The sequence below is a fragment of the Epinephelus fuscoguttatus genome, linkage group LG15, assembly GCF_011397635.1.
Source record: "Epinephelus fuscoguttatus linkage group LG15, E.fuscoguttatus.final_Chr_v1".
Classification (NCBI taxonomy): domain Eukaryota; kingdom Metazoa; phylum Chordata; class Actinopteri; order Perciformes; family Serranidae; genus Epinephelus; species Epinephelus fuscoguttatus.
In genome coordinates, this window is record NC_064766.1 from 15,997,203 (window position 1) to 16,022,901 (window position 25,699).

Genomic DNA, 25,699 nt, shown 5'->3' on the forward strand with positions numbered 1-25,699 from the left:
TAAAGTTGTACTATGCAGGATTGTTGGTTAGTGTTTGTTAACACTCTCGCTGGCAGAAGTCAAAGTGAAGGCCAACCCCAGATTCACTTGGATGAGTATGTCTTATGACCTGGCGCCTGGTAGCTACCTATTTACAAAGCCTCATCCACACCTGAGCGCTGTGGGGCAAATACATATGAACGGCCCGACTAGAGAAAATAAGCAAATACAGATAGTCACAGCAGATAAAAACACTGCCACACTCCTCTAGTGGGTCATAAGTGATGATTGAGAGGGATTACTTCTGTACAAGTCTGTTCATTGTTTTTTGAATTTAAATAAAGGGGGTCTAATTGTTTTACTTCCCAATAGGCCAAACATCCATTAATTTAGTTAATTGTTGCTTTACTAGGAGCTGTGTTGACTCTGTATGCAGTGCTAACAATACTGTGTCTTTAATGGTGTTTTGTTGTTGTTTTTCAGATGGTTACGCACTATATCGGTCATATTATTCCTGAACAAGCAGGACATGCTGGCTGAGAAAGTATTAGCTGGAAAATCCAAAATTGAAGACTACTTCCCCGAATATGCTCGCTACACCATACCAAATGAAGGTTTGTGCCCCAAAGAAATACCCAAAGGTACTAACATAGTTCCCCTTTACGTCAGTCAAGGCTTAACTGTGAATCTGTCATTCTTTTAGCAACTCCTGAACCTGGTGAAGACCCAAGAGTGACGAGAGCTAAGTTCTTCATCCGAGACGAGTTTCTTGTAAGTATACCGCTGTGTGTGTGGACTGTTTGAAGTCAGCTGAGGTTAATGAATGTCGAGGCGTGAATAGCCTCGTCCTGTTAATTCATAACTGTGTTTTATGCTCATTGCCGCTGAAACACAAATGCCAATTATGCATCTTATGTGGCTTTGAACTTGATAAAACACTTCACTTTAGCTTCTCATGAGGACGAGGCGTCTGCTGAAGATCAGTGGTGTTTAGCAACCAGTCATGTTGCTGTGTATCCTGCAAAATAATTTTAACTCAAGCTTACTTACAGTGTTTGTCAGCGGATGTAGAGTTAATTTTTTACTGTTACATGTTGATACTGTTTCTTAGGTCAAGAATAAACCCTGACATTCACTGTAATCGCATTTAATGAAAAATAGCCTTTATTTTTTATATAAGACTGGTGTTTATTCAGCCCAGTCGGCAGAATAAAATGATGGCATTGTATGCTTCTGCAAACCATGTTACATTTGTACATTTCATACATATTATATCAACATTTTTAAAATGTTGTAGATCAGATTAGATGTATATAAGTGGAATCATAGGGAGGAGGAAGGGAAGAAAGATGGCGTGACACCCAGGCGAGGTGGCTACCAAGAAGCAGATCATTGTTTGAGGCCAACAAACAACAGAAATGGGGATTTTTTAGCCAGAGGTCTGGACATTTCCAGGTGTGTTTGTGGTGACCAAACAGGTTATTTTAAGCCAAGACGTGCTTTTTGTGCCTAAACCCAACCCCACATTAATCACAGTATTGTCACAACAGAAAACTAAAATGTTTCTACATATCCGTTACATATGAAACCCCCTACCCCTGTGGCTCACAGACACGTACAATGCCAACATTTATTCTGGTGACTGGGTTGGTTTGTCACAAGTCTTCTTCTTCCCCTTCTGTCCCTTCATGAGTTTTCCAGTGTCTTCATGGTTTTCTTTTATAATAGAATAATAATAGCAGCAGTGATTTAGCTTAATAACCAACATTAGATTAATTTGGTCTAATATAGGGCCATAGTTGTTTGGCAGTAGAGGTCAGTTACCTCACTTTGTAGTAGGGACAGCAGGAGGATTGAACAGCAGGAATATCCTCAGAATACCTGTGAGATCCTGGGAAATCTACATGACTGTATTTGTGTGTTTGGATTAGGGGTGGGTGACATGGACCTAAATTAATGTCACAGTATTTCAGGGTATTTTTGCGATAAGAATATTCTTGACAATATGACAAATTAGTTTAAAAAAAAAAAAAAATATATATATATATATATATATATATGTATAAAATTTAAGAAAATAGAATTGCAACAAAATAGTTTAGTTTTACAGTTTAACTTCAAATATTCAGTAAAAGCTATATAAAATTTACCTCTAATTTCTTTAGTTTGTGAACGACAGTATCTCAGATTATCTTCAGATTCTGTCACAATATTAATAGTGCAACAAAATGAAATCTACCATAATTACACATTTAAACAGCTCCCAAATACAAAAAAGTTTACCCTGGGACCCGTTGCTTATATAAATCAACAGGTGATTTCCTTCTCTTTGTGCAAAATACCAAAAGATATACCGGTAGTTGGGGGTTATTTCCACCTGGACCTTTATGCTCTGCCATTTCTCCTCTAATCATCACGCTGTAACCTGTGACAGGCTGTTATGATACCAGAACTATCACACATTCACATATATGTACTTTTTCATAAAATCACTTGACGATACCCCATGTGCACATGGCGAGAGAGGAAAGGGAGAGATGCTGTGCTGCTGCCAGAGGAGCTGCTGAACGAGTTCACTCTTCAAAGATTGGGTATTCCTTAAATGAGTTGTTAACACTAGAAAAAAAAACATATGGTCAAGCAAGCATGAAAGAATAACATTAGAAAATCATTTTATGTTTAGTTATCGGCAGTCCTCCTCATTTGTGGCGACAAATCCCAGGAATCCTGGTGATATATTCCCAAGAAATAATCTTTTTTTAATCACAGGAAAACTTCATCTCTCGACAGCAGACATCCTGATGGGTGTCAGCTGATTTAAAGCAGAAATGTGTGTGAGTAAAATAGAAGTTTCTAGTGTCTGTTATCAGAGTGAAGCCACAGTCCAGACAGATGACGTGCAGATGGAATTTTGTTTTGTCTCACTTAAAGGCTGTACTCTATGCACAACTGCATACTGCACACTACCCACAGTGCAGTATTAAGAAGGTATTAGACATGGATCACAGATGTGGAGATGAAAAGCTATATTCTTGCCTAAAAAAAGCTTTTTCCTCCGCCATTGCCGCTGGTTGATGCGAGCACTTTGCATTGTGGGATACAGTAGGCGAGTTAGACTGGCATACTGAAGATTTTTTTTTTCAAATGGTTGGTTGGTTAAATCAGTACGTACTGCTAGTAAAGGGACAGGAAGTGGTCTTATTTGAAACTTTATCGCAAGGGAAGTTTTAAGATTCTTTAAGGTCAAAGGTCAGGAGCAACCACAGAGCAGTACACCTGAAGATAGAAGAATTCAGAGACTAGTTGAAGGTCCAAAGTGGCAAAAAGAGGAGCTTAAATCTGCCTCAGATTATGTTTTTCTCTAATGTCTTCTCTCCCATCTCCCGCCCCCAGCGGATCAGCACTGCGAGTGGCGACGGCAGACATTACTGCTACCCCCACTTCACCTGCGCCGTGGACACAGAGAACATCCGGCGGGTGTTCAACGACTGCCGGGACATCATCCAGAGAATGCACCTGCGGCAGTACGAACTCTTGTGATGGGAGACCGCCTCCGTCAGCCTTCTGTGTTTTTTTTCTCCACCATTCTGCATCCTTGACAAACCCTTCCTCCTCCTCCTGCTCCTCCACCCTTCCTCCTCACCCCTCCTCCCCCAAAGAAACCCTCAAGAACCCCCCTGACCACCCCTCCTGTCGAGGACTATGAAGTACTACTGAAGTGTGTCAAATCCTCTTCCTCTTCTTAACTTAGCTTTTTGTACTTTTTTTTCCTCCTCTCTCTGAGACCGATTCATCCCCATTTCACCGATGTGAAAGGAAGGTTGGGGAACAAAGTTGTTGCGTGCCGCTTCTTGTTTTTTTCTTTTTCTTTTAATCCTTCCTTTTTGAATGCCTTGATTTTTTTGTCATTCCACTAAGCCTTGGGCTACCTCCTTTTTTTTTTGCCCCTTTTGTGTCATTCTGTTTTTTGGCTTTGTCATTGGACCTGGACTGGTGGGTGTGGATACATAAAGACACACCTACAGGACCTCAGTGTAGAGGCAGTGTGTGTGCGTGTTAATGTGTGTGTGTAATGAAGAAAAGGAGGAATGCCATGTGAGCGAGCGCATGCGTGTTTGTTCATGTTTGTGTGTCACCTGCCGGTCAAAGCTGGCATCACCACCATGACCTTTGCCCCCCTCCTTTTTTGGCCCCCGTCACCCCCTCTGACCTGCTTCTCCTCTCCGCGTGGAAGACGACTGGATGCCGCCGGAGAGGAACGGGAGTGGACGGAGGGGAACCGAGTGGATGAAGAGATAAATGCACTTTGCATCAGGTTCCTTAATAACTTTTTTTGTTGTTGTTGTTGTTGTTTTTTCTCCAGAGGAAGCATACACACAATGTAGCATCACAATATTTATTACCCTGTCACGATGTTAGCTTGCCAAGCTGCAGGGTGCACCGAGCAGCCGAGAGACGTGTGGAGCGAAAGATTAAATTGGGAGGGGGGCAGGAAATACACGAAGAAGAAGAAGAAGAAGAAGAAGAAGAAGAAGAAGAAGGATTTAAATGAAGGAAAAGGGACTGAGCTCTCTGCACCTTAGCCCTGCTGCCTCCACGGACTCGGACCTGCCTCCTTTTTCCACACAAACCATCCTTTTAGCTTAGAGATATTGATGGGAGGGGCGGGTGGGGGGGAGGAGGGACGGGAGAGAAAAATGTATTGTTCTCTTTAATTTTTTTCTTTCTTTTTTTTTTTGTTTTGTTTTTTTTGTTAACTTGTACACTGTGCAAGGTTGAATTATCCTGTACAGACTGTAAAATGTAATATTATTTTGTACAACTTAATTGAAAGAAAAACAAATCTACTTGTAGATCTTTGTGCCTTGATTATGGCTGTACCTGTAAATGAGCTCAGATGTAAGTATGTTTTCGACTGCGCTGTACAGCTTGATGTCAATCTCTATCAGCAGCGGAAGACTGCGGGTAGGGGACTTTCTCTGTAGAGTTTAGTTTTTTCTGGTTTATAAAAAAAAAAGGAAATGCTGTTTAGTAAAAAATAAAAAATAGGGAAAAAATCCTAAAAACCTGTATACATTATGCAAATTAACCACTTACCTGCAGTGAAGACCAGATGTTGCAGCGCCATGCCTTTTTTTTTTTCTTCTGTTGGTTTTATTTTTCCTCCTTTTTAATTTTATTTTATTTTATTTTATTTTTTTGAATTTCACAGCTTTAAACAAACATTGGAAATCCATTGAAAGTGTCCAAATTGCAACCTGGTGTTGTTTTAATAGGAACCAACGTTTTTTCGATATGAAGTGTGTCTGAGATCTGTACTGATGTGCGTGCCTGTGCGCATGTGTACATAAGACAAACATAGACTCACAGACGCATTGTGTGTGTGTGTGTGTGTGTGTGCGCGTGCGTGTGTGCGAGGGTGAGTGTGCGTTGTGTGTAAAATTTTATAAATGTATGTACATGTAAATTTATAGGTCTATATAAATATATATGTACAATTATACATGTTTAATTATGTGTGTGCCTAGGTGTACATACCTATGTATGTATACGGTAAATATGTATACATACACACATAGGAAAGCATGTTTAGAATGGAGATGAATAAATGAGAGCGTGCAATATTAGTAATTCTTTGGTCCTTTGGAGCCATACCCAATGGCACAGGCACTATGAATGTGTGAGCAGCACCCAACAAGACAAGCTCTTCTCCTTGTACAAACAGCATCAGCCTTTTCTTCTGCTACAGTACACGTCTATCCCCAAAAGAGAGTGAACTGACTGGAGGTGCAAAAACCTTGTTTGGCCTGGGAGGATGATTAAATGACATTTTTATTTTCTTTAAATAAAGAGGCACATTAGAGGACTTTGCTTTATTTCCATCTTGGTGTCCAGTTGTGTCCAGATTTGTTACCTTTTGAGTTTTGTTTTTTGTTTTTGTTCTTGTGGATGCTGCAGTGGAGTCAATGTAAGCAGTCGTACGTACAGTACACACACGTATGTGGGTGAGTAGGGCTGGGTACATTGAGTATCTTTACTGTTTCAGCAGGATTGTTTTGGTGTAAATATAGACCTTTTTCACAGCTGACATTTTGAGTCGTCAAAGTAGGAACAACACAGGTGCTACTAATAACATTATGGATGGAAGTTAAGATGTACAGCATGAATAATACCAGGACCCTGAAACTGAAGCAGCTAAATGGAATTCAACCATTTATTCACTTTTATTGTTTACTCTAGGGCTGGGTGACATGGATAAAATCAAATATCACAATATTTTGATGAAATACTATCTATATTGAAGGATTGACTTGCTGTTTTCACAAGTTATTTACACAATGAGATTTTTCACAAATAACGATCAGTTATGTGGGTATGAGTCCGGCAAGTTCAGAAAATTACATCACTTTACTGTAATGCAGCCTTTGAAACCAGAAACACTTAAATCCAAAATCTAAGATGATATCTGGTCTCATATCATGATATCGATATAATATAGATATATTGCCCAGCCCAAGTTTACACCTGAACTTTTCCTCCTGTGTGTGTCTGCTGTGAAAAGGGCCCACAGAGATGTTCTTACATATCGTGATATACAGTTCGGTGACTCTGCTCTAATGGCCCCTCACAGCAGTGTTCAGTTTCTACCTGATTAGATGTCTGCTGAGGTTAAAGTTGATCAGAGCTACTGTATACTGGGAATGACAAGAGGTCCCAGGACTACATGTACATTACATTATAAAAGTGTGACTTCAGGTGCTGTAAAGGTCACAGGAGAGTCAGGGAGATGTCGATCAAACACCGAGAAGAGGTCTAATCAAGCAAAAGCTTTGAAATCATGCAACTATGCAGGTGACGCACCAGTCATAAGGGGAAAAAAAATTAGTGAGCAATATGGATAAACATCTCCCATCTCGATATACATGTTATTTTATCAAACCATATGCACAAGAATACAGTTACTTTTCTGAAAATGACTTCATGACTACAGCTAAAACAATTGTTAAATTACTCAATAAGTTGATTGACCAGAAATTATTTGGTGACAATTTTATCTATCTATGAATTTTTAAAGTTGATTATTAAGCAAAAATACCTAAGGGAATACTTAAACCCTAATTAACCATCTGTTTATGAATTACTCACCCTCTGTTACAATGAATTTGTGAAGAACACTTTGTTTTTCTCCAGTGCCTTAATGGTGAACGAAGAATCCAAAAATGGGTTAGAACAAAGTAGCGGTGTGCTGGAGGAAAATACAGGTGCTTTTGAAGAAAAGGGTTAGCACATCGGAAGAAAAAATAAACTTCAGGCACTCATTAGGATCGCCCTGGGGGCAAAACCAGTCAGTGTTTTAATGTAAGCAGCCATGTTTTATTTGATAAAGGCTTTTTAACTTCATTGAAGTACATTTGTTCCTGCTCCATGCATGAGTGCCTGAAGTTTATTTTTGTCTTCCTGTGGGTTAGAACATTCTTGATGAACTGAAGTAAAGGTAGGCTGCATTTAACAACAGCAAAACTATATCAAAACGTGTGTTTGCAAACTCTCACACAACTCGTGCAGTGTGACATAAGTGTCATTTATCCAGTCGTGTGCTCAGTACTTCCCCAATACAGGCATTTCTGTTAAAACCATGGATGGATTATTTAACGGGCGTACTGGGCACAGGCCCAGGGGCCCCAAAGTGTGAGGGACCCCCTCTGGCCTTCACCTGCAAAATGTCACTCAAATTAACACCTACTAATCAGAGGGTTTACCATGAAGCAAGATTAGTGTCTAAGTGAGGTGTGTCAAGCCTAGATCCAGAGTTTTCTACAAAGGTCGCACTCCCTTAGCCTGGCTAGATCTCCATGGTAACTTATGCTACAGAACTTACCTACAAGGTAATATTAAACGTTTTGGCTTGTAATCAGCTAAAAAGCGTTCTTATTGTTCCAGTAAAGAGCGCCACACTCGAGTCAATATTCAATATATGAGCGATACAGACTGTCAGCTGAGGGAATACATTATAAATGCACTTTATCCAACTTGTTGAGCCATAACCATAAAAATAGGATGACAGTCATTCTGTGTCTGTGGCCGTATTGTTACATATATGCCCCCAAATGAAGCCGTGCAGTTACAGTAGTGCTTAGTGTATGCATCACGTCGCATGCTTTTATACAGGTACCTCCACTCCATCACTGATGCAGAAAATCTGAGTTAGAATATTGTTTTATTTTATTTGCAAGGTTGTTGCTCTCACTGAACTACTGAATATGTGTGTGTTCTCTGGTCCATCTGTCCATGCTGGCTCTTTAAGAAGCCATCTTTAAAATCACAGGTAGCATTATACATTAACAGTTCACTATATTATCAATCTGGAAGATGTTTATATGCATATGAAATGTCATATAATTCCTTCAAACCATCATAACGTTTCCACTTTATGCACCTCATTTGCCAAAATCTGTTTTACACGGCTGTTTTTTTTTTGTTGTTGTTGTTTTTTTTACAGCTGATAAAACACTGACTAGAAAATTGATTAGTTTATTGGTATTCATCACAGAAAACAGCCTATTCAATCAGTAGAATTCATTTTTACTTTGATTTTGGGTATAGCATGTAAATCTGCTGCATCAAGTTTAAATTTTATTAGCTAAAATACATATTCACCTGTGAGTTTGCACGATTAGTCGTATTAATGCAAGCACTCCTCTCTTGGCTTAACTGAAGCAACAGCATTGCTTTTTGTGTAATGCGTTTTTGGTCATGTAATATTGGTCAACGGTGTAAGAAGCAATTTTAAGATCAGTGAAATGACGCGCTGACCATGTCACTTCACTCGTTTTATGGGAGAACACACAAAGGTCGAGAGAGAAGCAAACAAACAAGTTGTCCCAAGTTGTAGCCCCGTTATCCCCGAGGCTTTAGGGTTCGTCGAACCAGCTCAGGCAAAGACAGCCTGGCTCTGGTGAACTTGCTTTGTGGTACAGCCCTCAGGAAGAGATTCCAAGAGACACCAAAAGGCCACAAAGTGATGCAAAATAAGTACAAAAACAACCTGAAATGCACAAAATGACCACAAAGAGACACAAAGTCTGTGTGTCTTGCTCCTGTGTAGGAGAGGAGGTGGGGCCATTTGTGTATCTGTGCCCAGAGGACTCATTGTTTCATAATCCGCCCATGGCTAAGAGTTCACTATTTAAAACACTTCCCCAGGCACGACAGGTAACACGCCTGCACTTTTTGTTGTGATGTGTTTTAAATAGTAAGTAAGTTAAAATGCATGTGTTCGGGAAGTACTGATCATACAAATGAAGTTTGGATTATACTACGAGTTGTGTGAGAGTTTGTAAACGGATGTTTTGATGTAGTTTTGCTGTTGCTAAATGTGGACACCCTTCAGTTCAATTCAGCTGGAATTTTTGCCTTTTTGGATTCTTCGTTCACTGGAGAGGAACACCAGAAGAACTAAATTTTCTTCACAAATTGAACTTAACACATGGTGAGTATGGATATACAAACTGGGATTGAAGAATTCCTTTTAGGTTCTTTAAACCAATATCTCTTTAAATTAGATATATTAGGCTGTTGAACAGCAAGACAAATGAAACAAAAAAGCTGTTTGAAGATGTCACCTTGGGCTCTGGGAAATTGTGACAGGCACAATTCACAACTTTTCTCAGTGTTTTGAAAGTGTAATCAAACTTGACATTGAAATTATTTTTAGTCACAGCCCTTTTTGTTAGGAATCCAGTCATTTAAGCACCTGACAAATCACAAAATTCACAAAAAATACTTCATCATATTGATGCACAAATCATGTAAGATTTTCAAATATTGCTGCTCACGTACAATAAACATTTCATACTGTTCAGCCCAAAAGATAATGTAAAGAGACAACCAGAAGATGATTTAAGGCAAGTCTGTATCTCAGTATCAGGAAAATCTCCCCAATATTTTACTACTTTTTTTATTTGACATGATTTTGCATTTGCAAACACACATTTGTGTCTCAATCACATTGATTTCTTTTCGTTACCACGACTTTGTTTCTTTCCAGGTTTTGAAAAGTCGACAGCGTAGAGCCTCCTGTGATATTTAGTGTTTCATCCTCACAGAGAAGCCATGTCACGGCTTTAGGTGACTGGTTTACCTCTAACATTGATTATCAACCTGCAGCTCGAACCACCACTCTCTTTCTTAAGATTCTGATTTATTATGTACAGCTCATCAGAAATGTTTCAACAATTTGGCAAAAACCCTCACAAACATTTGGCACAGAAAGTCAGCAATAAATATATTCACATATGCATCATAAAAACAACGAGGAACCTGGATGGATGATCGGACGTCAACAACAGAAACAAACGGTGTTCAGGGTGAGATGACGAATGTGTTTACATCAGATCACAGTTAACATCAGAGTGGAGAGACATAAAGCAACATCTGACTTTACCACCTTAAATCAGACCAGGGACAGTTTCTATTTACATATGTACTCTTTGTTTGATTTGTCTTACTTAATGCCATGTGTGTGTACTTGCTAACACTCCTGCCGGTCAAAGGAAACTGTTGTAAAGTCAGTGACGGTTACTTCTCTTTGCTGTGATTGAAAAGCTTCACATTTGTGCTCCACCCGTCTGGCACTCCCAGGGAAGGTAAACAAACACCAGAGATTATTTGTAACAATTTGGCCCCATGTATGCTCTGTCATCACAGGCAATAAAAAGTGATAAACTTTGAGTCCTTGTCAGACATCTAAAACATATATTCGTGTCCTTCACAGTGCCGTGAAACATTTGGACAAACAAATCGAAGTTTTCACGAACAGATTTTTTGGACCTGTTCAGAAGAGGAACGTCACATCTGCAAATCCTCACATCAAGTATTTACCAAGTCCGGTGTACTCTACTCTCATGGCTCTGTCCTGGTGCACTGTGGGTAACGTAGTTCACAGAGACTTGTGCTTCCCCAGCAGGCAGAGGCTGAGGCACTGCAGCAGGCCTTTCATCCACAGACAGTGAGCCAGGAACAGCAGCAGCATGCAGGCGCCAGCTGAGCAGTACACGCCGATCACCGTGCTCTCCTCCGGCAGGAAACACTTGGACAAAGCGTAATTGCCGGGTGACACCGACGCCTGAGACGGGGGAGGAGGGGGGAGACAAGGAGGGTAATGGGTTAGAGGTGACAGACACTGCTAATGATGGCAAAGGTGTCTGCTTTTGGGCCCCTCAGCCACCAGGGGGCCTCCAAACACTAAAAATCAGAGCTCCTATTTGTTTCCTCACTGGATATTTTTCTGCTAATTTGACTATTTAAAGATACAATCCCTATTTTTTCATTGTCCCCATAACACAATTTAATGGTGCTGTTTGAAATTTTCTTGTAATAACACAGTTTTTTGGGACACTAGAATATATTTTCAAGAAGGAAATCTTGCCACAAGATCCATTTCACAGCTGTTCAAAGAGCTTTCCATTAAATCACATTATTTTTATTTATTGTCGATAGTCATATTGCACCAGAGTGCTTAAGGGATGATGTTTATTTGGAGGCCAACAAAGAAATTAGCATCGCCCTGGTTCCCTTAACAAAAAGCCCATGGGATTTTTCCTTTGTATTTTGGATTATTGCCGAAAATAAGCTCTGTGGCGAACGTTTATGATACTTACATATTTTGTCAAGAAAGATACTGTTTAGAAATGAACACCACTTTTATGATTTTTGGAGCCTAAATACAATCACCATAAATAAAAAGGTAATGTTAGGCTATAAACAAACTACACTACGGTCGCATGACTTCAACATAACCACAACAACAATGCTGTAAAGCCATGTTCCTCATGAGGACACACTGTAGTCTAATTTAGCCACTCGTTAGTAACCACTTTTTTTAAGACACATGAAAGTTCACAAATGGGGTATTAACTTACATATTCTATGTCGTAGAACAAAACGAGAAAGTCTCTTCAAGCTTGTGTTAATTATTTCAGGCATCTAACCCAAAACCTGTTGACTTTATGCCAAGGGAACCGTGGGTGCTAAAATGCTAACTCATTTCCAGGCGCTCATTCCTGCACCACTTTATATGGGCAGGTAGGGCTGAAACGGTTCCTCGAGGACCTTGAATAATTTGATTACTAAAAAGCCTCGAGGCTTCGTTAAATCCAGTACACAATATACAGTGCATATACTCTTAAGTCGCAGAGTCTTGTAATTGAATGACAACACGCAGTATTTCTTATTTGATTACTCGATTAATTGCCAGAATAATCGACAGAATACTCAGTTTACTAAAATAATCGATAGCTGCAGCACTATGGACGAGTAGTACTTAAAGGGACAGTTCACCCCAAAATCAAAAATACATATATTACCTCTTACCTGTAGTGCTATTTATCAGTCTAGATTGTTTTGGTGTGAGTTGCCAAGTGTTGGAGATATCGACCATAGAGATATCTGCCTTCTTTAGAATAAAATGGAACTAGATGGCTCAGCTTGTGGTGCTCAAAACGCATCATGCCTGTGGCCATATCATGCGCAGAAGGAAGCGTGCGTCCACTGTGAGCTCACCTAGCACCATTGACCAAGCTAACATTACAGCTCAGCTGAGGAGGACGCCATTAATGTTTACATCTCACGCTGTCTCGAGCACTCTCATTCATGAGTAGATGCACACTTGCTTCTGCGCCATGCAGGTGTAGTTTGGTAGAGAGAAAGTAGTTCCTACATGAAACTACTCACAGCAAGGTCTGTGGGATATCTTGAGTAACCAGGTCATGATTTCTGGAAAGAGACATTGCTGTTGAGGTTTTAAAATGAGGGGTGCTTTGAGCACCACAAACCAAGTGCCATCTAGTTCCATCATATTCAAGAGGAAGCAGACGTCTCTACACTGATGTGAATTTTTGATTTTGGGATGAAGTGTCCCTTTACAACAGCTGCCAGCTGCACAAGGAAACAAAGCGATGAGAATGAAACAAAACAGTACAGTTGCAGCCGGACACTACAAAAGGAGATTCTGGTGATAATTCTCATCACTGTGGGAAGACCCTCTTTAACACCACACTGTTACATTATAGCTGCTTTATAAATTCACACTACAGAAGTGTTATTTTTCTTCCCAAAGAATGAACCCACCCACACACACAATCATTCACCATCATTTGTTTACATCATCTCACACAACCAAACTCTCCAGATGTTTTTACTCACCAGGATGAAGCTGGGGTTGTTTCTGTTCCTCCAGCTGAAGGACGGCACGCTGATTTCTGGGTACTTGTTGTCATGGAGAACCTCACATCCGCTGTGGGTGTGTCCACTCAGGATGAGGCGGGGCTTAAACCACTGCAGCAGCTGAGGAGAGAAAACCCATATCTACCTCAAAGACTGGTTGTTGCTGCTCGCTTACATCATCAGTTTCATCATCATCATCATCATCATCATCATCTGCTGCTTCCGTACGGGACTATTTCTGACAGCAGACTGTTGTACTGTATTTTAATTGGATGAAACCGCTTCAGAGGAGATCCGAGAGAGACCCAGCAGAGGTGGTGTGATGAGACTGCAGAGTACTCACTCTCTGTGAGGCCTCCTTAGACAACACGTCATATTTCTCTCTGAACAGCAGGTGTCGCTCTTCAGGCGGTGCAGCATCCAGTCCTGTGCAGCTGGCATCGCTCACTCTGTACAGAGGATAGTGCTGGAAGACAGGGAGAACATGACTATTATCTTCTCTTCAGATTATTTTTCCTGTTAAATTATGTTTTGAAAATTTGCAGGAGTTTATGTGTTGCAAAGATCCTGGTGTAGTTTAGTCCATGTGTTGTACTATTATAACAAACATGCAGCCATGAAACTGCATGAAAACTTGCTGCTTCAACAATTTAATCATAAATTAGTCGATCAACTGTAAAATAATCGTCAAAAAATACTACATGTTTGCTGGTTCAAGCTTCTTAAATGTGAGGACTTGCTGCCTTTTAATGGTTTGTAAATTAAATATCTTTGGGTTTGACTGCTGGTTGAACAAAATGAGTAAATTGACAACGTTACTTCAGGCTCTCTGAACTTCTCTCAATTTTCTAACATTTTAAAGAAGTGACAGATTAATCAACAATGAAAATTATCAGTAGAGCTGGCCATTTCTAACCCTCTGAGACCAGCATGGACCCATTTTTTGGGTTGGAGGGTTTTTATGGGGAGATAGCAGGTCAACAGTAGATACCACATATAAGTAGTATACATTATCTGAAAGCTAGGAAGCTGAAGATTAACATCACATGCAGCTCAGCTCTCTGGGTCCAGTTTTTCTAGTCTCTTATCTGTAATAAACATCGTGTTTTGGTCAGGTGTCTTTTCAAACTTTGAAAGTTTAGAGTGTAAAAGGGCTTATAACATCATGATGGAAGTACATGATTACCAATCCCATACTCAATTGTGTCTCATAAGTTGTTGCATGTACTACTACTGGGCTGCAAACCTCCACAAACTGATATACTGGGTCTGCGATTTGCCAGAGAGAGAAGCACCAATCTGGGTGCATATGGAGCAACACTCAAGCAACCGAGTGTCATTGCGTTCGCTGGTGTGTGTCCCAATACCCTTGAGTAAACGCTACTTCACTAACAACCCAGTTATCCGCAGTTTGCTCAGGATATGGTCACAGTTCAGAATCCACTTTAACAGTAGAGAAGCCCTCCCCACAGCCCCCATTGTGTCAAACCCGATGTTCCCTCCGCCCCTTATAGACTCTTCATTTCAGCTCTGGTCCAGAAATGGGCTCAAGTGTGTGAAGGACCTTTTTAAAAATGGCGTTTTTAAATCATTCCAGCAGTTAAGTACAGACTTCACTATCCCTAAGTGCAATTTCTTCAGGTATCTACAGGTCCGTAGTTTTGTAAAAACACACGTCCCTCCGTCTCTGAATTCACCACAAGGTGGCTGGATAGATGAGCTGCTGAATACAGACCTCACCCGTAGGGGTATGGTGTCCATCCTATATGAAAACATTCAAAGATCGGCTTCCCCATCCCTTGGACACATAAGAAGGCAGTGGGAGGAGGAGCTAGGGATAGAAATGTCGGATCTGGAATGGCAGCGGGCAATAAAACTCGTACACTCATCTTCTGTGTGCATCAGGCACAGGTTAATACAGTTCAAGGTGAGCCACAGGCTGCATCTGTCCAGGAGCAGGCTGGCTAAAATCTACCCAGGCTCTGGCCCGTCCTGCCCCAGATGCAACCTGGAGCCAGCTGATCTCAGATATATGTTCTGGGAATGTCCCAGGTTGGCTAAATTCTGGACAGATGTATTCCGAACCTTCTCATTTATATGTGGCAAAGACATCAATCCTAACCCTTTAACATCCATCTTTGGTGTGGTGCTGGATGAGGCACAGCTATCGGCAAGTCAGGCAGAGGTTGTAGCTTTTTCCACATTACTGGCTAGACGACTGATTCTTTTAAGTTGGAAGAAGGCAGCACCACCGTCACATAAACGCTTGGTGGAGACGGTGATGGCACACCTCAAACTTGAATACCTCAAGTACACCATTCGAGGCTCCTCTCGAAATTTCTATAAAGTCTGGCAACCATTTTTATCTTATTTTGAACAGGAATTTCTCACTGTGGGTAAAGGCAATCCTGGCACCTGATTTTATCTTAATTTTATTTTAATTATATTTTGAATCTATTTATTTATACTTTCTTCTCTTTTTTAAATTTATTTATTTATTTTACTTTATTTATTTATTTAATATGTTGATCAACTAGTATATGGTCCAATATGAGCACAATTGTGAGCACAATTGGTACGTGTATTTGGTACGATGTGAGACTTATATGTAGGCTTTGTGCGCACTGTTTCTGTGCTGCTTCCTGTTTGAATGTTTTAAATATGTGAAAATTCAATACAAATATTTGAATAATAATAAGTTGTTGCAGCAATTTTAAGGTTGATACAATTTGCTAAACAGATTTGGTGCAAAGTTTAAGCATTTTTACCATTCGAGAATCCCTCCAAAATACAACATTCAGACACCAAGACCTTGAGGAACACCATGGAAAGACTGATACTGTGGTCTGGTATCAAAAACTTTTCATATCTCTGTAAGTATTGTAGTATCTGTAAGCACTTCTATTATGGAAATTGCTGGGAAACCCCTATATTGTCAATACACCTATGAAAGCCTTACGTTCTCTGGTTTGTGGTTGTAAATGTTTAATGATGTTCTGATGATCCTAGCGGTCACTATAGGTCATTTTATAAAGTAAATGAACTGCATTTACATAGCACTGTTCTAGTATTAATGACCACTCAAAACGATTTACACTACTGGCACCATTCTCCCCATTCACACACATTCATGAACTGGTAGCCGAAGCCTGCCACCTGCTCATCACATAATCATTTACACACACTCCCACTCTGATGGTAGTATATATGTATGTCTCCCAAGGATACTTCAACATGTAGACTGCAGTGGCCAGGGACTGAACCACTAACCATCTGATTGGTAGCTGAAGCCTCTTTCTCCTTAGCTACACTTGATAGTGAGTTGAAGTGTCAAAAAAATAGTGTCGCTACAGTGAAATGGCTACTATGTGGGCTTATATGATCATACATGAATACAGTTAGGGGCCTTGAATCAGTAAGAGTCTCAGCTTTCCAGTCAATTTCATGCAATCTTAGAGTGTTTAAGGACCCCAGTATGTAGTAGACTAGTATAGCAGTCATGTCTGTTGAAGGGAGACTCGTTGGAGCCCACTGAATCCATTTTCATTCAGATATCTTGAGGTGAGAGGTCAAGGCACCCCTGTGAAAATAGCCATATCACTTTTTCCCTTATCAAAATTTGGAATTACTCTGGAGCATTATTTAGCTCCCTCCCCGACAAGCTAGCATGACAGGGTTGGTACTAATGGATGCCTTCTGGGGTCGTCTAGTCTCTTTGGTACCACTTCCTTCTGCTAAAGAAATTAGCACACCAAAGCCTCTTAAAGACTTAGGACAAAATCTGCCAGATGATGGTACAGTTAAACCCCCAAGAAAATGATGTGAAGCAGAGTTCAGCTGCAAATATTCACATCTGAGAAACAGGAATCAGCTTATGTTTTACTGAATTTTGACTTGATAAATGACAATAAATCAGTTGCTTAAATTGTCTTTGCTTAATTTTCCGTCGGTTGAGTAATTATTTAATGGATGAGTATGGAAATGTTTGAGTCTGTTTTAACATGATATTCACATGCTTGTGTGTGTTGAAACAATTACTGGTCACTGTAATCATTCCTCATGTCCATAATGGCTGTGAAGAGATCCTTGCTTATCTGAGTGATGGGAGAAAATCCACAGTCCTCAAAGATAATACCAGGCTTCAGCAGTGTGAATCTAATTTAGCAGGTATTTTCTCAGCGGGAAATTCCCTCTTTCTGTGACCATCCCTTATCTGAAGGAAACAGTCTGGGAAAAACAGGGATTTCGATCTTAAAAGTCAGTAACTTTGGAAGACAGGAGTCTCTTCAAGGCCAGCATGGATGGGAGGAATAATCACTAATGGTTTCAGCACTAATTCTTTCCCTGACCAGAGCATCTGATGAGGAGCGACTGTATCCTTGTTGGCGTTTATGTTTTCAGACATAAAAACAGAGCACATGCAGAGTACACCTGCAGTTTACCTGTAACATGATGGGGGGTGTGGGAGGATAGAGCTGCGAGCCCTCACAGCTGTCCGCCGCTCCGCTGCCGGACTGCGAATTCTGCAGAAAAGACGACATAAAGAATTAATCGGCCGTCTTGTCCACGAGCTCGCAGTGCGTCCTCAGACATCAGTCATCATTTTTATTTCATATCTCTCCACTCCTTCTGTCTCAAGATTTGTGGGAAGATGGAGAAGCAGACACTTTTAATTTGCCTCTACAAACACTGCATGTATAAAAAAGGCAAAACACCTGCTCCAGGTACAACCGAGTTTTGGATGTAAGTGTGTTTTTTTCCTTTCTCCTCGCTTGACTTGAGTCTTTCACACTCCAGCAGCAGAGTGTGTTCAAGGTGCTGACAGCGTGAAAGTGTGCAACTTCCAGAAAAATTTTCCTCCCACCTGAAGAGAACAGTTGAGGTCTCTGGAGAGTTTGATCAGCTCCTTCTCCACCGACTGGCAGATGGGACACCCGTCGCCATGCAGGGCCACGCTATTCACCAGAAGAAAACTGAAGGGAGAGACAGAAAAAAAGCCTCAGTAAGTCTGGCATGAAGTACAGAGAAGCTGCAGTGAGGCTGTGGAGATACATCATATTATAAGGTTTTTGGGCGCTTTAAGGAAATTCTGTCGAATACCTTCACATAAATCTTGTGTGGAGGGAAAGCTGCGCTGACATCTTTGGACTTAAAGGTCAACTGTTGAGCTTCTGAGCAGCCATGATAACAGCTCTGTGTGGTGTCTCTTGTACTTCAGTTCATCCCAAAATCAAAAATACATATTTCTCGTCTTACCTGTAGTGCTATTTATCAGTCTAGATTGTTTTGGTGTGAGTTCTCGAGTGTTGGAGATATCAGCTGTAGAGATGTCTGCCTTCTCTCCAGTATAATGAAACTCGATGGCACTCAGCTTGTGGTGCTCAAAGTGCCAAAAACTTACATTTGAAAAACTCAACAGCAATGTCTCTTCCCTGAAATCATGACCTGGTTACTCAAGATAATCCACAGACCTTGTTGTGAGCAGTTTCATGTAGGAACTATTTTCTTTCTACTGAACTACACCCACCGACTGTGTCACTGCGCAGAAGGAAGTGAGCATCTACTCAGTTCAAGATGTACAGATCAATGGCGTCCTCTTTGGCTGATATGTAACAGAAGCTAGCTCAGTGGTGCTATGTCAGCCAGAGTGTGGATACCCGAGACAAGCCCGAAGGGACCCATTGGAACCTGATGGGTTGGGCTGCGTTCAGATAATAAATCAGAAATTTTGCTCGGATTCAGTTCAGGTTCGGCCCACTTGACATGCTGCTGTGCTGTGCTATGGACTATTCAAGTGCTGAAATTTGTTATTTACGTGATAACGTCTGAACGCAACACAGGCTCCGCTCCAATTGAGTGTGTGCGCTGTGCTGCCCTGCAGTGTGTGTGGTGTGTTTGACTGTGCGTAACAGCAGCCTTTTGCTGGTCATTTACACACTGTCCATGTGTGATCACAGTAAACAGACAAGCTGTAACCATGATAACAATTACTGTGTCAGGTAACAAACTGCGTTGGGTTCGGACTTAAAAATCAGAAAGTCTGTCAGGGTCAGGCCGGGCTCAGTTATAACTGTCTCAGACTGTCAGGTTTGGTCAGGAAAATGCGGCCCGAGCCGCACTCTAATGTGAGCTACCAGAAGATGCACACTTCCCTCTGCGCAGTGATATGATTGGTGGGTGTAATTCGGTAGAAAGAAAATAGTTCCTGCATTAAACTGCTCACAACAAGGTCTGTGAATTATCTTGAGTAACTGGGTCTTGATTTTCAAGCTTTTCAAATGTACTATTTTGGCACTTTGAGCACCACAAGCTGAGTGCCATCTAGTTCCATTATACTGGAGAGAAGGCAGACATCTTTACAGCTGATATCTCCAACATTTGGCAACTCACACCAAAACAATCTAGACTGATAAACAGTACTACAGGTAAGAGGAAAAATATGCATTTTTGATTTTGGGGTAACCTGCCCCTTTAAGACCACACCAAGCACTGACGTAACATGTACGACATTGCAACGCTACATCACTACTGCACCAACATAATTATTTGTCCGCTTGCAGTTTAGTATGACTCACACCATAACAACCTTCAAAATGGTCTATTATTATTTTTGAAGTGCAGCTACAGGAGGCAAATTGTGTATTTGCTGGATTTTTAAAAAAAAAAAAATAAAAGAATCACAGGCAGTTATGGACAGTTACGTGAAAATACATATTGTTTTATCAATTTAATATTAACCATATTCATGATAAATGCAGTTTTATAATAATTTTTTGGTTTCAGTTCAAGTTTAATATAATATAATAATACCCTTCTGATTGGTTAAATTATATAATAAAAGCATATCGCCTGAAATTAGTAACTATTGTTGTCTCGAATAGCATTGGGCGAGAGGTGGGGTACACCTTAGACAGGTCTCCAGACTGTCACAGAGCTGACACATAGAGACAGACAACCATTCACACTCACATTCACATGTACAGGCAATTTAGAGTCACCAGTTAACCTGCATGTCTTTGGACTGGGAGAGGAAGCTGGAGAAAACCCACGCTGACACAGGGAGAACATACAAACTCCACACACCCCGGGCTTCAGCAAACAAGGACAAACTTTAAAGACTTTCAGAACTCAGCAACAAACAAAAAATGCACAATTTTTGCAGTGTTTGCTGTTCTTCAGCACGCAGTGTGAAAACAGAAACGCAATTTTGTCATTTGTGCCTGTTTGCAGATATTGGTGGAACAGTTTACCGCCTGTTGTGTGTTTTAAAAGCTTTTTTTTGGCACAGACCGACTCAAGCAGATTAAACCTGTGACCTTCCAGCCTGCTGAGTAACATTCCAGCAGGGGTCATCATGTATGTTGTATGTTGCATCCTCCCATCACTCACTTGACTCCCTTTTTGGTGACGATGCGGGTGGAGGAAGCGTTGAAGACCTTCTCAAAGCGCTGCAGCTTGAACCAGTCCATCCTGCAGGGAGACACAACACATTCGTCACACAGCACAGAAAAAAAAAAGAGAAACCCTGCTGCTCAGTCTGTCACGTCTGTCTGTCATACACTGTTACATAAGAGCTGTGCCAACTCACTTCCTCCTGCACGCGTCCAATCAAAGCACATACGAGCAGCTGTGTGTCTGCATAATCCCAGATTTCTGAATCACAGGCATCAAATACTTTACTGCAGGATGATTTTGTGCATCTCATTTTGTTTTCTCTCACCGCTCCTTCCCCTGAGATATTAAGAACAAGAGTTTCAAACAAAAAAGAGCGTTGCATTCACAGGGGTGGACACAATAAATGCAACATCTCTGCAATATAATGCAATGCAATACAGGCTCGGTAAATTACCATAAAGTTGAATCAAGACCTGTTTGACACAAGCGTTGCATTTTATTGTACAGGTGCTTTTCTTACAGATTTGTTTTTGTGACGCAAGAGGGCTGATTGTAATAAAGCCTTTTGTTCCTGCTTTGTTGACAGCATAAAAAAAAGATATCGACATCCTACTTTAGACAATACCTCAGTGTCTTCACAGGTTTCTATGGCCCTGAACACTTTTTACAGTGTCCGACCCTTGTACCGTATATCTCAGTGTAATTCATCCTATTTGGCTCATAATCAAATGTTTCCTCAAAGGTTATGTGATGTGGACAAAGTCTTGCCTAGCTAAATAACTTTTTGAGTCTGTTTTCAGATATTTCTGTAGCTGTGGCAGTGAATCATCATGTGGTAACTAGTAAAATCAAAGTTCAGATTTTATTGTGACTCTTTCCTTGAACCCTGCACACCTTAATCAGAGGCAACCTGAACCTGATTGGGCAGCACACAAGACTGAAGGTTGAACAATAAAACAATAATGCTGTAAAGCCTGTTCTCACTCGTAATGGAAACCGATGTCGTGATTTCCAACCAGCACAACCAGTTCTGTGTCAGTGGAGTGCCTGAACATCCTGTGGAAGCGGCGCACGTCGTCCTCCCAGTGCTGCAGAGACAGAGACAGGGAACAACACAAACACACACACACAGCTGAAGCAGGTTTCAGTGGAGCCTTTAATAAGACAAAACTCCCCTGGGAAGCTCATGAGAGTTAATGGGATCTCTGAGGGTCACCCCGCAGCCCCCATGGGTGGCTAAGACGGGCGGCTTTGATTCAGACTCCAGATTCAATTTTACACCTGCAGGGGCCGAGGATGAACACGGGAGGCCTTTAATTACGCCGGTGCTGTGGGTTTATATGATGTTTTTCCTACTGATGTGTCTCTAAATGACTCCATGATGCTACTTTTAATTAGCTCTGAAACAATAAATCAACTGAGAAAAGATTAATTGACAGTAACTCTGCTAATTGATTCATCTTTGAAGTCACTTACCAGGTAAAACTGCAGAACACTTGCTGGTTTATGGTTCTAAAACATGCAGATTTGCTTATTTTTTATGTTTTATATAATTTTAAATTTGGATTTTGGACAAAACAGGCAAATTTGAAGATGTCACATTGGGGGTTAATCACTGTTATGTTACTTGCCACTTTTTTTCCCAACATTTATATATTAAAGAATTTGTCAAGAAAGAATACGTTTTTAGTTGCAGCTCAGTTTTCAGTATTATCTCTCTTTCTGCCAAGTCAAAGCTTTGAATTCTCCAACAGGACGCCTGAAACCATTCATTTTTATGAAGCATTTTAAGCAAAAATACTAAATATTTGTGAGGATTTGCAAGTTTTTCTGTGTTTGACATAATCATAACTAAAATATCTTTGTGTTTAGGGCAATATTTCAGACAAAAGAGCAATTAAAACATGTCATTTTGAAGTCTGGGAATGTGTGCCATTCATTTTTCTCCATTGTATTACATGTAAACCATGCAACTGATTGATCAATCAAGGCAGTAACTGACAGATTAATCAACAATAAAGATAAATGTTAGTAGGAAGCCCTACTTCAGACAAAACAAGCAGCCTCAGGATGTTGTCTTGGGGTCTGGTAACTTTTTAAAAAGCCACTTAAAACTGTTTTTCGACATGCAAACCAATCGCTCAAGAAAATAATTGACAGACTGATACATAATGTTAAAAAACATCTCTGCAGCAGCCCTACTTTCAGCATTTCTCTGTCTACAAATTGAAAGATTTGAGTCATCCCTCTCTTTAAAACATCTAGAATACAAATTACAGGCGAGATGCCAACCAAGTGTGAAAATGAGGAAGCTGACGGGGGAACATAGTAGATTAGTGGAAATTTTACAGTCTGCAAGCTCTGTTTCCTGTTTTTAATGAGGCTTTCCTCTGTGCTGCACTTGCTCAACACTTATTCTTTCTTCTATCTGACTTGATGGATCCCATTTGACAATCCAGTAATGGATGTGTGAAAATTCCCAGGGGATGTTTCTTATTTTTTTGGTCTGCTAAAGCAGGATGGATGTAGCATGGAGGGCTGAGCGGAGGGTGCAGGCTGCAGCTGCTGCTGCTGTTGTGTGTTTTCTTAAAAAAATAAGCTGCAGCCTTTCAGGCCTGGATTGTACAAGATGATGATGATGATGATGATGATGGTGATGATGATGATGATGACCGGTGAGTACCGGCCTCTGCTCTGCATCCTCTTACTGTTTTCTACCACCACCACCACCACCACCATCATCATCACAAGCACTGTGCAGACAAAGCAAGAAGGAGAATAAAGGGAGCTCCACGTTACCTTCTGCGAGCTCCACTTGCCTTCGTCGAAGATATCCCCGAGAATAAAGACTATTTCGGGCCTGAGCAGCCACAGAGCGGTCTGGAAAGCCCTCTCCATCTGCCATTCCCTGTGCGTTTGGAGACAACAAGTAAGCGTTATTTGTTGTTTTTGTTTACACTCCTGCAGAAGCCGGAGCACAGACGGACAGATGGAGGAGCAGTGATGGATTGCTTTTATGACAAAGATGACATTACCTCCTCAGCTTGTCGAACCAGTGTCCCCCGACGGCTCCGAGGAGGTGGGTGTCCGACAGCACCATAGCGCGGACTGTTGAGTCCATCGGCCGGCCGTCGATGCCCTCTCCGCCCCGTGCATGGCTGATCTTCGGCCAGGCGCACTTGAGGATGGTCGGGAAGTAAATGAGATACTCGCAGAAGAAGAAAGCGCCGCCGACCAGGAGAATCAGCAGCACCGCAACCATCCATCTGGCGCTAAACCTCGGCATTTCTTTGTTATTCGGCGTTTGGGATGCCCTGAACTGGCGCACTGGCGGTGATGGAGCGGTCCATGAGGCATCTTCTCTTCCAGACCCGACTGTTTAGGTCTCCAGCCGTGTGATGCTCATGGCAAGTTGCTCTGAGGCTGCGCCGGGTACACAATGAAAAAGCTCCGTCAGGTCCCGGGGATTCAAAATATGGGAGGAAAAGTTAAAAATGTCCTCTGGTGCTGGAGAGACAGGCGAGAGGAGCAGCAGCCTGCCGCTGTTTCGCAACCAAATCTCATCTGAGCTCTAACAGTCAAGCTGGAAATGACACTTCCGGTGACCCTTTCAAAATTAAACGCAATCCTTTACATTAAAAATCATCAAATGATGCTTTTTTGTGTGTGTTTTCATATTTCATATATTTTTTTATTAAAGTTTTCAAAAAAGAAAAACAAACACAAAAGAAAAAGAAGAAATAAAACACCAGGGTTGGGCAGCGCCACACAGTACAGGCTACATCAGTGTGCAGAACAAAAAGTAGACATGACCCTGAGGCGATTACAGTAATACCCTTTATGATACATCAGCCCTCCACCCATCCACCTCATATTCCCATTTTTTTCTTTCTTTAAATATTTCTAGGGTGCAATGGATTTAATATGCAGAGTAACAACATCCACGGAGACAGGTTTTACTTTTTTGATTTTGATATCAAGGGCTGAACTAAAACACATTGAGAGCAGATGTTGTTTGGGTGTTATGAAAATGAGACAAAAGGGTCCCAGGTCTTATACATTTTTCTCTCTGAATCACTGCCAGAGAAGTACAGCATCTCTCATTTTTATTAATGCTTTTTGAACAGTGGTGAAAGAAGTACTCAGATCTTACTTAAGATTGAGAAATATCATGTGGAAATACTCTTTTACAAGTTAAAGTCCTGCATTCAAAATCAAAATTCAAAGTTAGGGTACTTAACCTAGCTACTTATTGTGCAGAATAGCCCATTTCAGAATAATATATATACTAGGCCTATACATCAATGGATTATAGCTAATGGCTGATGCATTAACATGTAAGCATCACTATACTGCAGCAAGTAAAAGTGGAGCTGATTTTAACTGTACTGTTGGCTACCTTAGTCCAGAATAATATGCCTCCATAATGATTCATTAGGTTATTTACATCTTGTATTAGTGATCAGACTCTGCAAAGTAGCTAATGCTGTCAAATAAATGTGGTGAAGTAAAAATTATTCCAAACTGTAGTGGAGAAACTAGCATAAAATGGAAATAGTCAAGTAAACGCAAGGCAAGTTTATTTTTATGGCACATTTCAGGAACAAGGCAATCAAAAGTGCCATACATAAAACATCTAAAGTATTAAGACAAGGTGCAAAAGAAACACATTATAAAGGGACATTTAAAAATAATGCATCAAAGAACTAAACAATAGCAAATAAAAAGTTAAGATAAAATTTAAATAAAAGTAATAGTGCAATTAAAATCAATACAAATATTTGAATAATAGAAGTTACAGTGCAGTGTAAAAAATGAATAAATATTTGACTGAATAAAACTGCAAACAGAAAAATCTTTAGTGAAGTACAAGTATCTCAAAATGGCATTTAAGTGTAGTACTTAGTTATCTACCATTCCTGGTTCTGAGTAATGGTCTACTTTAACATAGTATATTTACTGGCAAAAGTTAGTGATGCTTGTGGCCAACTTTGATTGAGTATTTCTATTTTATGCGAATTTCTACACTAAATTTCAAGGGAAACATTATACTTTTTACTACACTACATTTATTTGACGACTGTAGCTACTTACTTTGCAC

General features: G+C 40.6%; 2 protein-coding genes across 3 annotated transcripts in view; one reads left to right on the forward strand and one right to left on the reverse strand.

Annotated features, from left to right (window-relative positions):
* The window catches only part of LOC125902096 (guanine nucleotide-binding protein G(olf) subunit alpha), a 52,440-nt gene extending 47,439 nt beyond the window's left edge, over positions 1 to 5,001 (forward strand). For both annotated transcript variants that reach the window (XM_049598224.1, XM_049598225.1), the window contains exons 10-12: positions 463 to 593; positions 683 to 750; positions 3,373 to 5,001. In XM_049598224.1, the coding sequence (XP_049454181.1) occupies positions 463 to 593; positions 683 to 750; positions 3,373 to 3,519 (346 nt within the window). In that variant the 3' untranslated portion in view covers positions 3,520 to 5,001. The remainder of the gene's footprint in view (positions 1 to 462; positions 594 to 682; positions 751 to 3,372) is intronic.
* A 5,158-nt stretch (positions 5,002 to 10,159) lies between these two features.
* Positions 10,160 to 24,190, reverse strand: mppe1 (metallophosphoesterase 1). Its single transcript, XM_049598791.1, has 9 exons — positions 23,634 to 24,190; positions 23,398 to 23,506; positions 21,583 to 21,686; positions 20,593 to 20,673; positions 18,068 to 18,176; positions 17,646 to 17,726; positions 13,547 to 13,669; positions 13,183 to 13,323; positions 10,160 to 11,104 (listed from the first exon to the last, which is right to left on the reverse strand). The coding sequence occupies exons 1-9, from the start codon at positions 23,882 to 23,884 to the stop codon at positions 10,919 to 10,921; spliced, it is 1,185 nt and encodes a 394-aa protein (XP_049454748.1). The 5' UTR covers positions 23,885 to 24,190; the 3' UTR covers positions 10,160 to 10,918.
* Between the last annotated feature and the right edge of the window lie 1,509 nt (positions 24,191 to 25,699).